The sequence below is a fragment of the Scyliorhinus torazame genome, chromosome 21 (genome assembly GCF_047496885.1).
Source record: "Scyliorhinus torazame isolate Kashiwa2021f chromosome 21, sScyTor2.1, whole genome shotgun sequence".
NCBI lineage: Eukaryota > Metazoa > Chordata > Chondrichthyes > Carcharhiniformes > Scyliorhinidae > Scyliorhinus > Scyliorhinus torazame.
This window is the reverse complement of record NC_092727.1, coordinates 133,392,920-133,415,314: the sequence shown is the minus strand read 5'-3', so window position 1 is coordinate 133,415,314 and position 22,395 is coordinate 133,392,920. Positions and strand designations below refer to the sequence as shown.

The 22,395-nt window shown below is 50.2% G+C and overlaps 1 protein-coding gene across 1 annotated transcript in view; it reads left to right on the top strand.

Moving 5' to 3' along the window:
* The window catches only part of LOC140398079 (cyclin-dependent kinase 12-like), a 167,523-nt gene that overhangs the window by 124,694 nt on the left and 20,434 nt on the right, over nucleotides 1-22,395 (top strand). The window contains exons 8-9 of the mRNA XM_072486287.1: nucleotides 14,599-14,700; nucleotides 15,960-16,037. Of these exons, the coding sequence (XP_072342388.1) occupies nucleotides 14,599-14,700; nucleotides 15,960-16,037 (180 nt within the window). The remainder of the gene's footprint in view (nucleotides 1-14,598; nucleotides 14,701-15,959; nucleotides 16,038-22,395) is intronic.

Sequence of the window (22,395 nt, the reverse complement as noted above, 5' to 3'; positions counted from 1 at the left end):
ATCCTCCCAATCCTCAGACTTACGACTGCTTTTTGCAACCTTGTAAGCCTCATCTTTCAATGCAATACCACCCTTAACTTCCTGAGTGGGCCACGGAGGGGTCTTTCTCACTGACATTTTGTCTTTATGAAAAATTATTTTATTTGATTTTTAACATTTTAAGCATACAACACAACAAAGCAAAACAACTAACCCCGCCCCCCCGACCTCCGCCCAATAACACAACAGAAAACATCCCTTCACCCAACTGCTGAGAGTAACAAACTCCTTAAAATGTAATAACAACAAACTCCGTCTCTTATGAAACCCCTCACTCGCACCCCTCATAATAAACTTGACCTTCTCCAAATACAGGAACTCCATCAAACACAATCCCCCATCCCGGGCCACACCGAGGCACCCGGCAGAGAAGCCGACCTCCACCCCAATAGGACCCGCCTACGAACAATCAGTGAGGCAAAGGCTACAGCGTCTGCTCCCGCCTGCAGCACGGCAGGTTCGTCACCCCAAATATGGGTAATGAGCCAGGGCAAGTGATAGATTTGTTAGTGGGGGAGCATTTTGGAGATAGTGACCACAATTCTGTGACTTTCACTTTAGTAATGGAGAGGGATAGGTACGTGCAACAGGGCAAGGTTTACAATTGGGGGAAGGGTAAATACGATGTTGTCAGACAAGAATTGAAGTGCATAAGTTGGGAACATAGGCTGGCAGGGAAGGACACAAATGAAATGTGGAACTTGTTCAAGGAACAGGTGCTACGTGTCCTTGATATGTATGTCCCTGTCAGGCAGGGAAGAGATGGTCGAGTGAGGGAACCATGGTTGACAAGAGAGGTTGAATGTCTTGTTAAGAGGAAAAAGGTGACTTATGTAAGGCTGAGGAAACAAGGTTCAGACAGGGCATTGGAGGGATACAAGATAGCCAGGAGGGAACTGAAGAAAGGGATTAGGAGAGCTAAGAGAGGGCATGAACAATCTTTGGCGGGTAGGATCAAGGAAAACCCCAAGGCCTTTTACACATATGTGAGAAATATGAGAATGACTAGAGCGAGGGTAGGTCCGATCAAGGACAGTAGCGGGAGATTGTGTATTGAGTCTGAAGAGATAGGAGAGGTCTTGAACGAGTACTTTTCTTCTGTATTTACAAATGAGAGGGGCGATATTGTTGGAGAGGACAGTGTGAAACAGATTGGTAAGCTCGAGGAAATACTTGTTAGGAAGGAAGATGTGTTGGGCATTTTGAAAAACTTGAGGATAGACAAGTCCCACGGGCCTGACGGGATATATCCAAGGATTCTATGGGAAGCAAGAGATGAAATTGCAGAGCCGTTGGCAATGATCTTTTCGTCCTCACTGTCAACAGGGGTGGTACCAGGGGATTGGAGAGTGGCGAATGTCGTGCCCCTGTTCAAAAAAGGGACTAGGGATAACCCTGGGAATTACAGGCCAGTTAGTTTTACTTCGGTGGTAAGCAAAGTAATGGAAAGGGTACTGAAGGATAGGATTTCTGAGCATCTGGAAAGACACTGCTTGATTAGGGATAGTCAGCACGGATTTGTGAGGGGTAGGTCTTGCCTTACAAATCTTATTGAATTCTTTGAGGAGGTGACCAAGCATGTGGATGAAGGTAAAGCAGTGGATGTAGTGTACATGGATTTTAGTAAGGCATTTGATAAAGTTCCCCATGGTAGGCTTATGCAGAAAGTAAGGAGGCATGGGATAGTGGGAAATTTGGCCAGTTGGATAACGAACTGGCTAACCGATAGAAGTCAGAGAGTGGTGGTGGATGGCAAATATTCAGCCTGGATCCCAGTTACCAGTGGCGTACCGCAGGGATCAGTTCTGGGTCCTCTGCTGTTTGTGATTTTCATTAATGACTTGGATAAGGGAGTTGAAGGGTGGGTCAGTAAATTTGCAGACGATACGAAGATTGGTGGAGTTGTGGATAGTAAGGAGGGCTGTTGTCGGCTGCAAAGAGACATAGATAGGATGCAGAGCTGGGCTGAGAAGTGGCAGATGGAGTTTAACCCTGAAAAGTGTGAGGTTGTCCATTTTGGAAGGACAAATATGAATGCGGAATACAGGGTTAACGGTAGAGTTCTTGGCAATGTGGAGGAGCAGAGAGATCTTGGGGTCTATGTTCATACATCTTTGAAAGTTGCCACTCAAGTGGATAGAGCTGTGAAGAAGGCCTATGGTGTGCTCGCGTTCATTAACAGAGGGATTGAATTTAAGAGCCGTGAGGTGATGATGCAGCTGTACAAAACTTTGGTAAGGCCACATTTGGAATACTGTGTACAGTTCTGGTCGCCTCATTTTAGGAAGGATGTGGAAGCTTTGGAAAAGGTGCAAAGAAGATTTACCAGGATGTTGCCTGGAATGGAGAGTAGGTCTTACGAGGAAAGGTTGAGGGTGCTAGGCCTTTTCTCATTAGAACGGAGAAGGATGAGGGGCGACTTGATAGAGGTTTATAAGATGATCAGGGGAATAGATAGAGTAGACAGTCAGAGACTTTTTCCCCGGGTGGAACAAACCATTACAAGGGGACATAAATTTAAGGTGAAAGGTGGAAGATATAGGAGGGATATCAGAGTGAGGTTCTTTACCCAGAGAGTAGTGGGGGCATGGAATGCACTGCCTGTGGAAGTAGTTGAGTCGGAAACATTAGGGACCTTCAAGCAGCTATTGGATAGGTACATGGATTACGGTTAAATGATATAGTGTAGATTTATTTGTTCTCAAGGGCAGCACGGTAGCATTGTGGATAGCACAATTGCTTCACAGCTCCAGGGTCCCAGGTTCGATTCCGGCTTGGGTCACTGACTGTGCGGAGTCTGCACGTCCTCCCCGTGTCTGCGTGGGTTTCCTCCGGGTGCTCCGGTTTCCTCCCACAATCCAAAGATGTGCAGGTTAGGTGAATTGGCCAATGATAAATTGCCCTTAATGTCCAAATTGCCCTTGGTGTTGGGTGAAGGTGTTGAGTTTGGGTAGGGTGCTCTTTCCAAGAGCCGGTGCAGACTCAAAGGGCCGAATGGCCTCCTTCTGCACTGTAAATTCAATGATAATCTATGATTAATCTAGGACAAAGGTTCGGCACAACATCGTGGGCCGAAGGGCCTGTTCTGTGCTGTATTTTCTATGTTCTATGACCTGCTAATATGGGCTCCAAATCCACGTGCAAGATCGCCGGCATAGTGCTAAAAATCAACCTTCAAAATCTCTCCAACTTCGGGCAGGAATAAAACATATGTCCATGATTGGCCGGACCCCTCCCACACCACTCATAAATATCCTCCACCCCCCTCAAACAAATGCTCATCCTCCACCTCGTCAGGTGCACCCCGCACGATAGCACAGTGGTTAGCACCATTGTTTCACAGCGCCAGGGTCCCAGGTTCAATTCCCCGCTGGGTCACTGTCTGTGCGGAGTCTGCACATTGTCCCCGTGTCAGCGTGGGTTTCCTCCGGGCACTCCGGTTTCCTCCCACAGTCCCGAAATATGTGCTGTGAAATGAATTGGACATTCTGAATTCTCCCTCATTGTACCCGAACAGGCGCCTGAGTGTGGCAACTAGGGGATTTTCACAGTAACTTCATTGCAGTGTTGATGTAAGCCTACTTGTGACACTAATAAAGATGTAAAAAATTAAATGCATCACCTTTAGCTGCATCAGCCCCAGCTTCGCAAACGAGGTTGAGGCGTTCACCCTCCGCAGCACCACACACCACAACCCCTTCTCCAGCGCTATCCCTAGCTCCTCCCACTTGGCATTGACCCCCTCGCCAACCACACCCGATCCTTTCCAACGTCCTCCCATAAATAGCCAGGACCCCCTCAACCCCAGCCCCACCACTGACAACACCCCCTCCCAACAACGCGTAAGTCGGAAAACCTGTCTTTGAAAGTCCTGCACCTGAATATACCTAAAGGCTCCCCTCCCCTCGCTAAATCCCAAACTTCCCCACCAACTCCTCCAAACTCACAAACCACTCTTCCAGAAATAAGTCCTTCATCTCCACCACTCCCACTTCTCCCATCCCAAAACCCTGCCCAATCTGGACAATCTATTGTGCAGCCACTGCCAGCGGAACTGGCCCTCTGCCAAACGACTGGCCTGCTGCCCATATTCATATACTATGTCCTTCACCCGCTGTAACTGCTGAACCGCCTTCCATGTGGACAGAAGGTCAAAATGTGCTTGTAATTCCTTCTTCTTCACCAAGAGATCCGGAGTGGGATCCTCCACAAACTTCCCATCCACTTCCAGAATTTCCTCCACCACCCGCTGCCGCTCTTCCCTTGCTTCCCTGTCCACTTGAGCCTTGAACATGATGATCTTGCCCCTCACTCCCGCCTTCAGTGCCTCCCAGACACAGGCGGTGAAACCTCCCCGTTCCTGTTGAACCCCACATACTCATTGATCACCTCCCAATCTTTACACAACACTTTGGGCCTCCTGACCCCGCCCCAAGTATTAACTGATATGTATCCAAATTCGGTATGGCAGCCACCATCCTCTTCATGAACCCCATATTGTCCCAATTTGGGGCATACACGATAGCCAACACCACCAGCCTCCCCTCCAAAGCACCCGTTACCATAATGTTCCTGCCCCCCTGGTCTGTCACCACCTTCTCCATCTGGAACCTCACCCTTTTACCCACCAGTATCACTACCCCTGGGCCCTGCTATCAAAGCCCGAGTGGAACACCTGACTCACCCAATCCTTCTGAAGCCTCACCTGGTCATTCACAGTAAGGTGGGTCTCCTGTAGCAGCACCAGATCAGCCCTCAAGCTCTTCAAATGCAAGAAGACTCTTGCTTGGTTCACCAGCCCGCCCAACCCTCACATGTTCCACGATACCATACGGACCTAGAGTCTCTCACACACCCTTCCTGTCAGTCATGATCACTGCTGCTGGCCCTGCCCAGTGAGTGGGACCCAATCCTACCCCTGATCATGTTCAGCTAACTGCCCCCCCCCTCTTTCCCAGAAGCTCCCCAGTCACCTCTCAAAACCACTTCTCCCTGCACAGTTCCCAAGCCTCACCATTGACACCTCCCAGGCCCATCGAAACCTGCCCACACAGATTCCAATGGCTGTGCCCCCCCCTTGCTCCTGATCACAGCCCCTTGCCAGAGCCCCCTCCCCCCACAGACCCACTACCAAAAAAAACAACATAAAGATCCCCACCACACCCAGTCCCTCCAAAAATCCAAACAAAATAGACCCCTAAACAAAGGGAAACAAATCCCAACATATTACCCGAGTGCCTCAAAACCATTCCCTCACAACCACACCATTAGCCCCCAAACCATCCCCTCACAACCACACCATTAGCCCCCAAACCATCCCCTCACAACCACACCATTAGAAAAACAAAATCCAAACTCATTTCTGTCCCAGCCCTTTAGCCTTCACGAACACTTCCGCCGTCTCGAAGTAATAGTCCCGAGAGTTGTGCGTAACTCTTAGCTTCGCCGGGTAGACCACCCCCAACCGCACGTTGCTCTTGTATAACGCTGCCTTCGCCATACAAAAGACTGCCCGCCGTCTTGCCCGGTCTGCCGTGAGATCCTGGTAGATACGAATACCACCGCCTTCCAACCTCACCTTTCGATTCCGCTTCGCCCATATCAGTATTCTCCTTCACCCGCTAGCTACGAAAGCAAATTATCCACAGCTCTTCGTGGTTCATTCTGCTGGAGCCCTATCCAGCTCACGGAAGGAGGAGTCCTCCTCACCTCCAACTTGACAAACACCTCCACAAAATACTCTCATCGGCTTCCAGCCCTCCAGTCCCTCAGGCAATCCCACAATCTGCAGATTCTGCCTTTGTGTCCTGTTCTCCAGCTCCTCCACTTTGGCTCACAGCCCTTTGTTACTCTGCACCACCCTCTGCAGCTCCTCATCTTCGAGGTGAACTGGCCGCTGTGCCGTGACAGTGCCTCCTCCACCCCTTCAGCACCTCTCCTTTCTCCCGCACTGCCGCCTTTCCCAAAGCCTCCTTTATCGGGGCCAGGGTATCATCCACCAACTCCTTGAGCGAGGTCATCATCTCCTTGCGATGCCTATCGAAATGTTTGGCGAACTGTCCCTCAAATTCCACAGTCATCAGTTCGGCCAACTTATCCACTGTAACGGGCGCGGCCCTGCCTGGCGAGCTTGCTCCCACTGTCTTTCCTCCCACAAAGCACCGCACCGAACGCGAGCTCTCTGGTGGACTATTGCTCGCACCTTTTCGCCCTGTATTCTTCTTCTGGGTTTTCCTTTAATTGCCGCAACTTTTCTAAAAATCAATCACATAAAATTTCCCCCAAAATCTGTGTGAAAAGGGCCAAAAAACGAAAGCTCTCGCAGGAACCACCCAATGTGCGACCTCCGCCAACAAGTCTCCGCCGGAAGTCCACTTTTTGTCATTTTTTAAAAAGTGTTTTTATTGGTTTTCACATTCCAGTTCAAACTTTAAATTTACAAGTTTCATCACCGGGCGCAGTGCTGAGCAAAGCAACTAAAGAAAAATAAAAGATTAGAAGTGAGAGATAAGCCAAAGAAGAAAATAAAAATGACTCAAACAAACAAGGATCATTATACATACTTACATGTCCCCCATCCCTCGTGGCTGTGGACCCCATTTGGCGGCTCTGCCTTAGTTGAGCTGTCCAGTGTTGGCCCGAGCTTGTCTTGCCCAGATTATCATTGCTCCTTCCTCTACTGGTTACTGGCTATGAGCAGGTCTCGGATCAAGTTGGTGAATGGCTTCCATGTCTTGTGGAAATCCTCCGAGCCATGGGTGGAGAATGTTATTTTCTCCAGTTGAAGGACTGCAGCGATTCTAGAAGGCAGCTCACCGCCACCTCCCCAATCAGGGAAAGGCGATAAATGCTGGCCCAGCCAGTCACACTCACACCCATGAGTGAATAAATTTAAAAACCCTTTATAGACTAGCCTTGTTTTCTCTTAAATATAGAAGATTATGGGGTGATGCAATTGAGGTGTTTAAGATGATGAACAGATTTTATAAGTCAGTCGGTGAGAATTTCCTCTGGTGGGAGCGTCCAGAGTTTAGAGCGAGGCCATTGAGGAGTGACGACAGGAAGCACTTCTTTACTGAAAGGGTAACAGAATTCTGGAACTCACTCCCCCAGAAAACTATTGAAGTTGGAGCTCAATTGAAATTTCAAAACCAAAATGAACAGTGATGATTGGCCCCTTCAATCCGGCCCTCAGATTATGCAACTTTCCAGGTGCTGCCTGTTTCGATCAACTGGAACCAAACCTTAGATTTCAACAGCAATTCAGATAAAACCAGAAGTTTCCAATCCTGTATTAGGACTGCCTGATGACAGATACATTGCTGGACAGATGCTGGATTACTGCCGACATTAATCCGATAAACTCACCTGGATTAGTGAATTTTCCATTTCCCATATTGTAACCGAGAATAGGACCACTGAATTAAAACCCAAATACCCTGGATATTGGACAGTTTTTTTCTCTGTGGCTTGCTGGAAGTGTATCATCCTGAAGCTGTCGGGCAAATATTCTTTGGTTGTTCTTTGAAGGACAAAAAGCTGAAATTGGGAACTGGGCCTAAGTTGATCATATAGACACTACCTGACAGTAACTGCACTCTGACCCTGCCTGACATTAACTGCACTCTGACCCTGCCTGTCATTAACTGCACTCTGACCCTGCCTGACATTAACTGCACTCTGACCCTGCCTGACATTAACTGCACTCTGACCCTGCCTGTCATTAACTGCTCTCTGACCCTGCCTGACATTAACTGCACTCTGACCCTGCCTGACATTAACTGCACTCTGACCCTGCCTGTCATTAACTGCTCTCTGACCCTGCCTGACATTAACTGCACTCTGACCCTGCCTGACATTAACTGCACTCTGACCCTGCCTGTCATTAACTGCTCTCTGACCCTGCCTGACATTAACTGCTCTCTGACCCTGCCTGACATTAACTGCTCTCTGACCCTGCCTGACATTAACTGCACTCTGACCCTGCCTGACATTAACTGCACTCTGACCCTGCCTGACATTAACTGCACTCTGACCCTGCCTGACATTAACTGCACTCTGACGCTGCCTGACATTAACTGCACTCTGACCCTGCCTGACAGTAACTGAACTTTAACCTGCCTGACATTAACTGCACTCTGACCCTGCCTGACATTAACTGCACTCTGACCCTGCCTGACATTAACTGCACTCTGACCCTGCCTGACATTAACTGCACTCTGACCCTGCCTGACATTAACTGCACTCTGACCCTGCCTGACATTAACTGCACTCTGACCCTGCCTGACATTAACTGCACTCTGACCCTGCCTGACATTAACTGCTCTCTGACCCTGCCTGACATTAACTGCACTCTGACCCTGCCTGACATTAACTGCACTCTGACCCTGCCTGACATTAACTGCACTCTAACCCTGCCTGACAGTAACTGAACTTTAACCTGCCTGACATTAACTGCACTCTGACCCTGCCTGACATTAACTGCACTCTGGCCCTGCCTGACATTAACTGCACTCTGACCCTGCCTGACATTAACTGCACTCTGACCCTGCCTGTCATTAACTGCTCTCTGACCCTGCCTGACATTAACTGAACTTTGACCCTGCCTGACATTAACTGCACTCTGACCCTGCCTGACATTAACTGCACTCTGACCCTGCCTGACATTAACTGCACTCTGACCCTGCCTGACATTAACTGAACTTTAACCTGCCTGACATTAACTGCTCTCTGACCCTGCCTGACATTATCTGCACTCTGACCCTGCCTGACAGTAACTGCACTTTAACCTGCCGGACATTAACTGCACTCTGACCCTGCCTGACATTAACTGAACTTTAACCTGCCTGACATTAACTGCACTCTGACCCTGCCTGACATTAAGTGCTCTCTGACCCTGCCTGACATTAACTGCACTCTGGCCCTGCCTGACATTAACTGCACTCTGACCCTGCCTGACATTAACTGCACTCTGACCCTGCCTGACATTAACTGCACTCTGACCCTGCCTGACATTAATTGCACTCTGACCCTGCCTGACATTAACTGCACTCTGACCCTGCCTGACATTAACTGCTCTCTGACCCTGCCTGACATTAACTGAACTTTAACCTGCCTGACATTAACTGCACTCTGACCCTGCCTGGCATTAACTGCACTTTAACCTGCTGGACATTAACTGCACTCTGACCCTGCCTGACATTAACTGCACTCTGACCCTGCCTGACATTAACTGCACTCTGACCCTGCCTGACATTAACTGCACTCTGACCCTGCCTGACATTAACTGCACTCTGACCCTGCCTGACATTAACTGCACTCTGACCCTGCCTGACATTAACTGCACTCTGACCCTGCCTGACATTAACTGCTCTCTGACCCTGCCTGACATTAACTGCACTCTGATCCTGCCTGACATTAACTGCACTCTGACCCTGCCTGACATTAACTGCACTCTGACCCTGCCTGACAGTAACTGAACTTTAACCTGCCTGACAGTAACTGAACTTTAACCTGCCTGACATTAACTGCACTCTGACCCTGCCTGACATTAACTGCACTCTGGCCCTGCCTGACATTAACTGCACTCTGACCCTGCCTGACATTAACTGCACTCTGACCCTGCCTGTCATTAACTGCTCTCTGACCCTGCCTGACATTAACTGAACTTTGACCCTGCCTGGCATTAACTGCACTCTGACCCTGCCTGACATTAACTGCACTCTGACCCTGCCTGACATTAACTGCACTCTGACCCTGCCTGACATTAACTGAACTTTAACCTGCCTGACATTAACTGCTCTCTGACCCTGCCTGACATTATCTGCACTCTGACCCTGCCTGACAGTAACTGCACTTTAACCTGCCGGACATTAACTGCACTCTGACCCTGCCTGACATTAACTGCACTCTGACCCTGCCTGACATTAACTGCACTCTGACCCTGCCTGACATTAATTGCACTCTGACCCTGCCTGACATTAACTGCACTCTGACCCTGCCTGACATTAACTGCACTCTGACCCTGCCTGACATTAACTGCACTCTGACCCTGCCTGACATTAACTGCACTCTGACCCTGCCTGACATTAACTGCACTCTGACCCATTTCTCGATGTCACAACTTCCGTGATTTACAGCAGCCTCATGTTCAATTAACATTCGGATTGATTCAGGCAGATTCACAGCTGCACCTGCCTCATGCCACAGCACAGATATTCCACATGGGAATAATATAGGAGCGTCTGCAGGAAAAGGAGCAATACAAGGAGTAGCCATGTAAATGAGGCGCTTGAGGAAACCTCATTAAAATTTTGGCAAATATTCTGAGTCTAATAGAAATTAAAATTCTCCCTGTGCTGAAAGCTGTGACACCCTGAGCCTCCCACTTTGCACCTGGCTTTTCAGTGATAAAATGCCCACAAGGTTTTGATTGTTTTGACCCGAACTGGAACATAGTGGAGTTGACTAATATGCCATTGAGAAATCCAGACTGCATGGTACTCTGGCTGCATTCAGATTACACTCTGCTTATGCTCTGGTTACACTCCAATTGTGCTCCTGTTACACTCTGGTTTCACTTGGATTGTTCTCCAGTTACCCTCCCATTGCATTCTGGTTAAGCTTGAATTATACTCCAGTTACGTAGTTAGATTGTGCTCTGCGCTGTGGTGAACCTGCGCTGTGGTGATCCTCCTGCGCTGAGGTCATCCTCCTGCGCTGTGGTGATCCTCCTGCGCTGAGGTGATCCTACTGCGCTGAGGTGATCCTCCTGCGCTGTGGCGGTCCTGCGCTGTGGCGATCCTGCGCTGTGGCGATCCTCCTGCGCTGTGGTGATCCTCCTGCGCTGAGGTCATCCTCCTGCGCTGTGGTGATCCTCCTGCGCTGAGGTGATCCTACTGCGCTGAGGTGATCCTCCTGCGCTGTGGCGACGTCCTGCGCTGTGGTGATCCTCCTGCGCTGTGGTGATCCTCCTGCGCTGAGGTGATCCTCCTGCGCTGTGGTGATCCTCCTTAGCTGAGGTGATCCTCCTGCGCTGTGGTGACCCTCCTGCACTGTGGCGATCCTGCGCTCTGGTGATCCTCCTGCGCTGAGGTGATCCTCCTGCGCTGAGGTGATCCTCCTGCGTTGTGGCGATCCTGCGCGGTGGTGATCCTGCGCTGTGGCTATTCTCCTGCTCTGTGGTGACACTGCGCGGTGGTGACACTGCGCGGTGGTGATTCTGCGCTGTTGCGACCCTGCGCTGTGGCTATTCTTCTGCGCGGTGGTGATCCTGCGTGGTGGTGATCCTCCTGTGCTGTGGTGATCCTCCTGTGCTGTGGTGATCCTCCTGTGCTGTGGTGATCCTCCTGCGCTGTGGTGATCCTCCTGCGCTGTGGTGATCCTCCTGTGCTGTGGTGATCCTCCTGCGCTCTGGTGATCCTCCTGCGCTCTGGTGATCCTCCTGCGCTGTGGTGTTCCTGCGCTGTGGTGTTCCTGCGCTGTGGTGTTCCAGCGCTGCGGTGTTCCTGCGCTGTGGTAATCCTGCGCTGTGGTGATCCTGCGCTGTGGTGTCCCTGCGCTGTGGTGTCCCTGCGCTGTGGTGTTCCTGCGCTGTGGTGACCCTGCGCTGTGGTGTTCCTGCGCTGTGGTGTTCCTGCGCTGTGGTGTTCCTGCGCTGTGGTGTTCCTGCGCTGTGGTGTTCCTGCGCTGTGGTGTTCCTGCGCTGTGGTGTTCCTGCGCTGTGGTGTTCCTGCGCTGTGGTGTTCCTGCGCTGTGGTGTTCCTGCGCTGTGGTGTTCCTGCGCTGTGGTGTTCCTGCGCTGTGGTGTTCCTGCGCTGTGGTGTTCCTGCGCTGCGGTGTTCCTACGCTGTGGTGACCCTGCGCTGTGGTGACCCTGCGCTGTGGTGTTCCTGCGCTGTGGTGTTCCTGCGCTGTGGTGTTCCTGCGCTGTGGTGTTCCTGCGCTGTGGTGTTCCTGCGCTGTGGTGTTCCTGCGCTGTGGTGTTCCTGCGCTGTGGTGTTCCTGCGCTGTGGTGTTCCTGCGCTGTGGTGTTCCTGCGCTGTGGTGTTCCTGCGCTGTGGTGTTCCTGCGCTGTGGTGTTCCTGCGCTGCGGTGTTCCTGCGCTGCGGTGTTCCTGCGCTGCGGTGTTCCTGCGCTGCGGTGTTCCTGCGCTGTGGTGACCCTGCGCTGTGGTGTTCCTGCGCTGTGGTGTTCCTGCGCTGCGGTGTTCCTGCGCTGCGGTGTTCCTGCGCTGTGGTGTTCCTGCGCTGCGGTGTTCCTGCGCTGTGGTGTTCCTGCGCTGCGGTGTTCCTGCGCTGCGGTGTTCCTGCGCTGCGGTGATCCTGCGCTGTGGTGTTCCTGCGCTGTGGTGTTCCTGCGCTGTGGTGTTCCTGCGCTGTGGTGTTCCTGCGCTGTGGTGTTCCTGCGCTGTGGTGTTCCTGCGCTGTGGTGTTCCTGCGCTGTGGTGTTCCTGCGCTGTGGTGTTCCTGCGCTGTGGTGTTCCTGCGCTGTGGTGTTCCTGCGCTGTGGTGTTCCTGCGCTGTGGTGTTCCTGCGCTGTGGTGTTCCTGCGCTGTGGTGTTCCTGCGCTGTGGTGTCCCTGCGCTGTGGTGATCCTGCGCTGTGGTGTTCCTGCGCTGTGGTGTTCCTGCGCTGTGGTGTTCCTGCCCTGTGGTGACCCTCCTGCCCTGTGGTGATCCTGCGCTGTGGTGTTCCTGCGCTGTGGTGTTCCTGCGCTGTGGTGTTCCTGCGCTGTGGTGTTCCTGCGCTGTGGTGTTCCTGCGCTGTGGTGTTCCTGCGCTGTGGTGTTCCTGCGCTGTGGTGTTCCTGCGCTGTGGTGTTCCTGCGCTGTGGTGTTCCTGCGCTGTGGTGTTCCTGCGCTGTGGTGTTCCTGCGCTGTGGTGTTCCTGCGCTGTGGTGTTCCTGCGCTGTGGTGTTCCTGCGCTGTGGTGTTCCTGCGCTGTGGTGTTCCTGCGCTGTGGTGTTCCTGCGCTGTGGTGTTCCTGCGCTGTGGTGTTCCTGCGCTGTGGTGTTCCTGCGCTGTGGTGTTCCTGCGCTGTGGTGTTCCTGCGCTGTGGTGTTCCTGCGCTGTGGTGTTCCTGCGCTGTGGTGTTCCTGCGCTGTGGTGTTCCTGCGCTGTGGTGTTCCTGCGCTGTGGTGTTCCTGCGCTGTGGTGTTCCTGCGCTGCGGTGTTCCTGCGCTGCGGTGATCCTGCGCTGCGGTGTTCCTGCGCTGCGGTGTTCCTGCGCTGCGGTGTTCCTGCGCTGCGGTGTTCCTGCGCTGCGGTGTTCCTGCGCTGCGGTGATCCTGCGCTGCGGTGTTCCTGCGCTGCGGTGTCCCTGCGCTGCGGTGTCCCTGCGCTGCGGTGTCCCTGCGCTGCGGTGTCCCTGCGCTGTGGTGTCCCTGCGCTGTGGTGTCCCTGCGCTGTGGTGTCCCTGCGCTGTGGTGTCCCTGCGCTGTGGTGTCCCTGCGCTGTGGTGTCCCTGCGCTGTGGTGTCCCTGCGCTGTGGTGTCCCTGCGCTGTGGTGTCCCTGCGCTGTGGTGTCCCTGCGCTGTGGTGTCCCTGCGCTGTGGTGTCCCTGCGCTGTGGTGTCCCTGCGCTGCGGTGTTCCTGCGCTGCGGTGTTCCTGCGCTGCGGTGTTCCTGCGCTGCGGTGTTCCTGCGCTGCGGTGTTCCTGCGCTGCGGTGTTCCTGCGCTGCGGTGTTCCTGCGCTGCGGTGTTCCTGCGCTGCGGTGTTCCTGCGCTGCGGTGTTCCTGCGCTGCGGTGTTCCTGCGCTGCGGTGTCCCTGCGCTGCGGTGTCCCTGCGCTGCGGTGTTCCTGCGCTGCGGTGTTCCTGCGCTGCGGTGTTCCTGCGCTGCGGTGTTCCTGCGCTGCGGTGATCCTGCGTTGCGGTGACCCTGCGCTGCGGTGACCCTGCGCTGCGGTGTTCCTGCGCTGCGGTGTTCCTGCGCTGCGGTGTTCCTGCGCTGCGGTGTTCCTGCGCTGCGGTGTTCCTGCGCTGCGGTGATCCTGCGTTGCGGTGACCCTGCGCGGTGGTGATCCTGCGTTGCGGTGACCCTGCGCGGTGGTGATCCTGCGCGGTGGTAATCCTCCTGCGCGGTGTTGATCCTGCACTGTGGTGATCCTCCTGCCCTGTGGTGATCCTGCGCTCTGGTGATCCTCCTGCCCTGTGGTGATCCTCCTGCCCTGTGGTGATCCTCCTGCCCTGTGGTGATCCTCCTGCCCTGTGGTGATCCTCCTGCGCTGTGGTGATCCTCCTGCCCTGTGGTGATCCTCCTGCCCTGTGGTGATCCTCTTGCCCTGTGGTGATCCTCTTGCCCTGTGGTGATCCTCCTGCCCTGTGGTGATCCTCCTGCCCTGTGGTGATCCTCCTGCCCTGTGGTGATCCTGCGCTCTGCTGATCCTCCTGCCCTGTGGTGATCCTCCTGCCCTGTGGTAATCCTCCTGACTGTGATCAGTTCCTGGGCAACACACAACTGTCTCTTTGTGTTTTGAACTTTGTGATGTCAGCATTGATGTAGAATATTGCTGCTTTGTTCAGAGTGACACATCTTAATGCTCCAACGTTTGTCTCTTAGCCGTCCGTACACTAACAAAGTCATCACACTGTGGTACCGCCCACCGGAACTGCTACTGGGGGAGGAACGGTACTCTCCAGCTATCGATGTTTGGAGCTGTGGGTAAGTACAATGTGTGTGATACTGAGGATTTTACATGTCATTGACGCAGATACTGAATTATTCTCATTCAAATTACTTTACAGTTTATTATTCATTGAGCCCAAAATAAAATCAGAAAAACTATGATACTTGCAATAAAAAGGCAAAAGCAGCTGAGCTTTGACCCCGCAGAGGATGGAGCAGAGCAGGAAACACTGGCATCATGGTCCTGCGGAGGGGGGTAGAGTGCGAGGCTTAGTGGAGTGAGCTCCTGTCACAGATCATATGAAAGGAATTACTATGATATACAGCAAATGACTCAGGCGGAAGAAGCTGTAAATAGAGATAATGTAGGGCAGAGGATTGGGGGAACAGCAATTGTTTGGAATAGAGATTTGAGGGTGGAAAATTGGAACATATTTTCAACACATAATTTAAACCAGTCAAATGAGAGAAGAGAGGAGGATTCATCCTGTAATGCAAGCAATAATAATAATCTTTATTGTCACAAGTAGGCTTACATTAACACTGTAATGATGTTACTGTGAAAATCCCCTAGTCGCCACATTCTGGTGCCTGTTCGGGTACACAGAGGGGGAATTGAGAATGTCCAATTCACCTAGCAGCACGTCTTTCAGAACTTGTGGGAGGAAACCGGAGCACCCGGAGGAAACCCACGCAGACACTGGGAGAACGTGCAGACACTGCACAGACAGTGACCCAAGCTGGGATTCGAACCCGGGTCCCTGGCACTGTGAAGTAACAGTGCTAACCGCTGTGCTGCCACACCGCCCAGAAACAAAAATTTTACTGCTTTGATATGAAAAATGAGTGGATTCTCGTTTCTGCTTTTGTTGTATCAGAGATTTGGCAGACAGTGAAATTCCATAATTATAAGAAAGCTTCCCTGGTTTAAAAATAAATTCTGCAATAAATTGTAGGTGTTAGCAGATTCCTAAAGCTATCTGTGCTGCTGGAACTGTGCTTACTTTGAGCAGGGGCTTGCATGTCTGCAAGCAGTGAGCCTGAGTGTGATCTGGGGGCCTGCACGCGATCTGGGGGCCTGCACGCGATCTGGGGGCCTGCACGCGATCTGGGGGCCTGCACGCGATCTGGGGGCCTGCACGCGATCTGGGGGCCTGCACGCGATCTGGGGGCCTGCACGCGATCTGGGGGCCTGCACGCGATCTGGGGGCCTGCACACGATCTGGGGCCTGCACGCACATGAGCTGGAGACCTCCATGTAATCACATAGTTAACTTGGTCTGTTCTGTTTGCAGGTGTATCCTTGGAGAGCTCTTCACTAAAAAACCAATCTTTCAAGCCAATCAAGAGCTGGCACAACTTGAACTCATCAGGTAGTGGATCGATTTAAGATGTTCTTTTGGCGATTAAGAGATAACCATTACTAATTCATTGATTTGCACAAGGTTCTCCCTATTCAATCAGTATTATTGACAATATCCTAACTGTTTCTTGAAGGGTCAGCAGGAAATTTGAGTGACAGTGCCCCCATCGAGTCATCCTCTCCTGTGTGCTGTTGTCTTGAAGGTTCTGTGACTTCATGTTGATTGGTCCCCTATTCTGAGACAGTTGCCCCATCGTATTCCAGATTCCACATCTTGGGAAAACAACTCTGTGTCTACCCTGTCAAGCTTCTTTAACATCTTACATGTGTGAATGAGATCACCTCTCATTCCTCTACAGAGAATATAGACCCAATTTACTCAGACATTCATCCCAGAAACCAATCTACACTGTACAACTTCCATTGCAACTATATCCTTCCTTAGATATGGAGATCAATACTGTGCACAGTACTCCCCAGTGTGATCTCTCCAAAACCCTGTACAATTATAGCAAGTCTTCCTTATTCTTTTATTTCAATTCCCTTGAGTAAAGGCCCAATTCAGGTACCTTTAAAATGAGTTGAACACTTCAACCACCAACTTCGGTAGTCAATTCCAGACACCGACCACCCTCTGGGGAAAATGTTTTCCCTCAGCCTCCTCTGTTTCTAGGAAAACAACCCTAGCCAATTCAATCCCTCCTCAATACTGCAATTATCAAGTCATGGCCACATTCTTGTAAATCTCCTCAGCTCTCGCTCCAGACCAATTGTTTTCTTTTTTTAAATTTAGATTAGACAATTCATTTTTTCCAATTAAGGAGCAATTTAGCGTGGCCGATCCACCTACCCTGAATATCTTTGGGTTGTGGGGGCGAAACCCACGCAAACACGGGGACAATGTGCAAGCTCCACACGGAGAGTGACCCGGAGCCGGGGTCGAACCTGGGACCTCGGCGCCGTGAGGCAGCTGTGCTAACCACTGTGCCATCGTGCTGCCCTTCCTCCACAACAGTGATGTCCTTCGTGTAATGTGACCAGAACTGCACAAAAACTCCAGCTGTGGCCTAACCAGCGTTTTATGCAGATCCACCATTGCATCCCTGCTTTTGTATTCAATACAAGAATTAGAAACAGGAGTAGGCCGCAAGGCCCTTCAAGCCTGCTCCGCCATTCTATATTACCACCACAATCATGGTGGGGAAATTGCTGGAGTCTATAATCAAGGATGGGGTAACTGAACACCTTGAAAAATGTTGGTCGATCTGAGGGAGCCAACATGGATTCGTAAAGGAAAGGTCCCTGACTATCTTTTTTACACAGAGGGTAGTGGGTGCCTGGAACTCGCTGCCGGAGGAGGTGATGGAAGCAGGGACGATAGTGACGTTTATAAGAACAGAAGAACTAGGAGCAGGAGTCGGCCATCTGGCCCCTCGAGCCTGCTCCGCCATTCAATGAGATCATGGCTGATCTTTTGTGGACTCAGCTCAACTTTCCGGCCCGAACACCATAACCCTTAATCCCTTTATTCTTCAAAAAACTATCTGTCTTTATCTTAAAAACATTTAATGAAGGAGCCTCAACTGCTTCACTGGGCAAGGAATTCCATAGAATCACAACCCTTTGGGTGAAGAAGTTCCTCCTAAACTCAGTCCGAAATCTACTTCCCCTTATTTTGAGGCTATGCCCCCTAGTTCTGCTTTCACCCGCCAGTGGAAACAACCTGCCCGCATCTATCCTATCTATTCCCTTCATAATCTTATATGTTTCTATAAGATCCCCCCTCATCCTTCTAAATTCCAACGAATACAGTCCCAGTCTACTCAACCTCTCCTCGTAATCCAACCCCTTCAGCTCTGGGATTAACCTAGTGAATCTCCTCTGCACACCCTCCAGTGCCAGTACGTCCTTTCTCAGGTAAGGAGTGGTTTAAGGGGCATCTTGACAAATACATGAATAGGATGGGAATAGAGGGATACAGACCCCGGAAGTGTAGAAGATTTTAGTTTAGACGGGCAGCATGGTCGGCACGGGCTTGGAGGGCCGAAGGGACTGTTCCTGTGCTGTACTTTTCTTTGTTCTTATTGAATTTTTTGAAGAGGTGACTAAGGTAATGGTCAGGGGAATGTCGATGAATGTCATTTATATGGACTTCCAGAAGGCATTTGATAAAGTCCCACACAAGAGACTGTTAACTAAAGTGGAAGCCCCTGGAGTTGAGGGAAAATTATTGACATGTTAGGAAATTGGTTGAGTGGCTGGCCACAGAGAATGGGGATAAGAGGTAATTACTCTAATTGAAATGAAATGAAATGAAAATCGCTTATTGTCACAAGTAGGCTTCAAATGAAGTTACTGTGAAAAGCCCCTAGTTGCCACATTCCGGCGCCTGTTTGGGGCCGGAGGTGACTAGTGGTGTACCACAGGGATCTGTGTTGGGGCCACAATTATTCACATTATTCATTAATGCCATGGGTGATGGCATAGAAAGTCATATGTCCAAATTTGCGGATGATACAAAGTTAGGCAGCATTGTCAGCAGCCTAGGTGATAACATCAAATTGCAAGGAGATATTGACTGACCGGGTGAATGGGCAAAATTGTGGCAGGTGGAATTTAACAAGTGTGAGGTTATCTGTTTTGGATCAAAAAAAGGATAGAGCAGAGTACTTTCTAAATGAAAAGAGGTTAGGTACAGTGCATGTCCAAAGAGACTGGGGGGTTCAGGTGCAGAGATCCTTAAAATGCCAGGAACAAATGCAGAAAATAATCAAAAAGGCAAATGGAAAGCTAGCCTTTATATCTAGAGGATTGGAGTATAAATACACAGGGATATGCTGCAGCTTTACAAAACCCTGGTTAGACCCCACTTGGAGTCACTGGGAGCTATACTGGGCACCACACCTTAGGGAGGATATTTTGGCCTTGGAGGGAGAGCAACGTACGTTTACAAAAATTATACCCGGACTTCAGGGACTGAGTTGCAAGGAGAGATTACTCCGATTAGAATATAGACCATAGAACATTACAGCGCAGTACAGGCCCTTCGGCCCTCGATGTTGCACCGACCTGTGAAACCACTCTAAAGCCCATCTACACTATTCCCTTATCGTCCATATGTTTATCCAATGACCATTTAAATGCCCTTAGTGTTGGCGAGTCCACTACTGTTACAGGCAGGGCATTCCACGCCCTTACTACTCTCTGAGTAAAGAACCTACCTCTGACATAGGTCTGGTTTCACGAGAATTTAGAAGGTTAAGGGGTGATCTGTTCGAAGTATTTAAGATATTGACAGGATAGATAAAGATAAACTATTTCCACTGGTTGGAGATTCTAAAACTCAGGGGCACAGCCTAAAAATTAGGGCCAGACCGTTCAGGAGTGATATTGGGAAGCACTTCTTCATTCCAAGGTTGGTAGAGGGTTGGAACTCTCTCCCACACACACACGTTGAAGCTAGCTTAGTTGTTAAGTTTAAATCTGAGAGAGATAGAGTTTTGTTAAGCAGCGATATTAAAGGATATGGGCCCAAGGCAGGTCTATGGAGTTAGGTCACACATCAGACATGATCTCATTTTATGGTGTGACAGGCTCGAGGGGCTGAATGGCCTCCTCTTGTTTCTATGATCTATGCCGGCCTCTATCAAATATTTATCCATCTCCACTTTAGATACTTCTAATGATCCAGCCTCCATCACCCTCCGGGACAGAGAATTCCAGAGATTAACCACCCTCTTCGAGAAGAGATATCTCCGCATCTCAGTTTTAAATGACCAGCCTTTTAGCTTGTTATGTCCCCTTGTTCGAGACTCTCCCACCAGTGAAAACATCTCACCATCTCCCCTGTCAAGCCCCCTCACGGTCTTGTATGTTTGAATTAGGTCACTCCTCACTCTTCTAAACTCCAAGGAATGCCGACCCAGACTATTTAGCGCGTCATCCCAGGCATTAGCCTGGTGAATCTCCTTTGGACTGACTCCAATGTTTTTTAGGTAAGGGGGCCAAAACTGTACTCAGTATTCCAGGTGAGGCCTCACCCTGGACAAAACCTCCCAATTTTAAACTCCAACCCCTTTGCAATAAATGGCGTTTGCCTTCTTAACTACTTGTTGAATCTGCCTGGTAACTTTTTGTGATTCATGCACTGGAACACCTGGATCCCTCTGTACTTCACTCACTTGCAGTCTCGCCTGCAGGGCTGGTTTAGCTCAGTGGGCTAGACAGCTGGTTTGTGATGCAGAACAAGTCCAGCAGCGGGTGTTCAATTCCCGTACCAGCTTACCCGAACAGGCGCCGGAATGTGGCGACTAGGGGCTTTTCACAGTAACTTCATACTTGTGACAGTAAAAGATTATTATTCCATTTAGATGATAATCTGCCTTTTGATTCCTCCTGTGCATGACCTCACACTTCCCCACATTAAACTCCATTTGCCAGGTTTTCGCCCAGTCACCCAATCTATCGATAGCCCCTTGCAGAATCACAATATCCTCATCATAACATGTCCTTCCACCTATTTCCATATCATCAGTGAATTCGGAAACTTTACATTCTGTTCCTTCCCCCTGGTCATCAATGTAAATAGTGAACAATTGCGGGCCAAGAACTGATCCCTGCGGTACTCCACTAATTACATCTTTCCACTCTGAAAAGGACTCCTTTATTCCAACTCTCTGTTTGAAATGTGACAGGTAGTTTTCAATCCATGCTAACATACTTCCTCCATTTCCATGGGCTTTTATTTTATGCACCAACTTCTTAACCAGCACCTTGTCAAATGCCTTTTGGAAATCTAAATATATTACATCTACAGGTTCCCTCTGTCTAATCTCCCTGTTACATCCTCAAAGACTTTGAGCAAATTTGTCAAACATGATTTATTTTCATAAAACCATGTTTATCTGGCCCAGTAAAGGAAATCATTCCATATGTTTTCTCTACTAACTTATCCACCCGTTGTTACGACACCCTGGGCTAGTGTGCAGTGAGTTCCAGCCCCACTTGACCCAGAGTCACAACACGACCTAGGTGTACAGGTCCACAGGTCACTGAAAGGGGCAACACAGGTGGAGAAGGTAGTCAAGAAGGCATACAGCATGCTTACCTTCATTGGCCGGGGCATTGAGTATAAGAATTGGCAAGTCATGTTGCAGCTGTATAGAACCTTAGTTAGGCCACACTTGGAGTATATTGTTCAATTCTGGTCGCCACACTGCCAGAAGGATGTGGAGGCTTTAGAGAGGGTGCAGAAGAGATTTACCAGGATGTTGCCTGGTATGGAGGGCATTAGCTATGAGGAGCGGTTGAATAAACTCGGTTTGTTCTCACTGGAACGACGGAGGATGAGGGGCGACCTGATAGAGGTCTACAAAATTATGAGGGGCATAGACAGAGTGGATAGTCAGAGGCTTTTCCCAAGGGTAGAGGGGTCAATTACTCGGGGGCATAGGTTTAAGGTGAGAGGGGCAAGGTTTAGAGTAGATGTACGAGGCAAGGTTTTTTACACAGGGTAGTGGGTGCCTGGAACTCGCTGCCGGAGGAGGTGGTGGAAGCAGGGACGATAGTGACATTTAAGGGGCATCTTGACAAATACATGAATAGGATGGGAATAGAGGGATACGGACCCAGGAAGTGTAGAAGATTGTAGTTTAGTCGGGCAGCATGGTCGGCACGGGCTTGGAGGGCCGAAGGGCCTGTTCCCGTGCTGTACATTTCTTTGTTCTTTGTACAAGTAAATTAACCAATAATTCTTAGAAAAATATCTGAAGTCTTTGGCCCATAGCTGCCCAATAATCGCAGTCACCAGGTTTGCAAATTTAAACACAATTACTGTTTATTTATAACAAGAATTATAATGAAACATGCAGCAAAACAACTGGTTAACTATTATCTAATTCCTAATTCCCCACTTTAACTTGCGCCCCACCCTCTATACACACACACACACACACACACACACACACACAAAGCAGACAAAAACAGAGAGGAGGAAAGGGGGTAACAAAAAGGCATAAGTAAAAGAGAAAGAGAGTGATTGTTTCAAATGAAATGAAAATCGCTTATTGTCACAAGTAGGCTTCAAATGAAGTTACTGTGAAAAGCCCCTAGTCGCCACATTCCGGCGCCTGTTCGGGGAGGCTGGTACGGGAATTTAACCGTGCTGCTGGCCTGCCTTGGTCTGCTTTAAAAGCCAGCTCTTTAGCCCTGTGCTAAACCAGCCCCCAAATGGGTGTTTCCTGTCACTTCCTCCTCTTCAGAATTTGCTTTCAGTTTGAGGTTTTCACTGTGGATTCATTCAGGCCTCTGTAGTTTCAGGAATACAGCACTCAGTCTTTCTGGAGAGGGAGAGAAAAGCTGGTCCATGT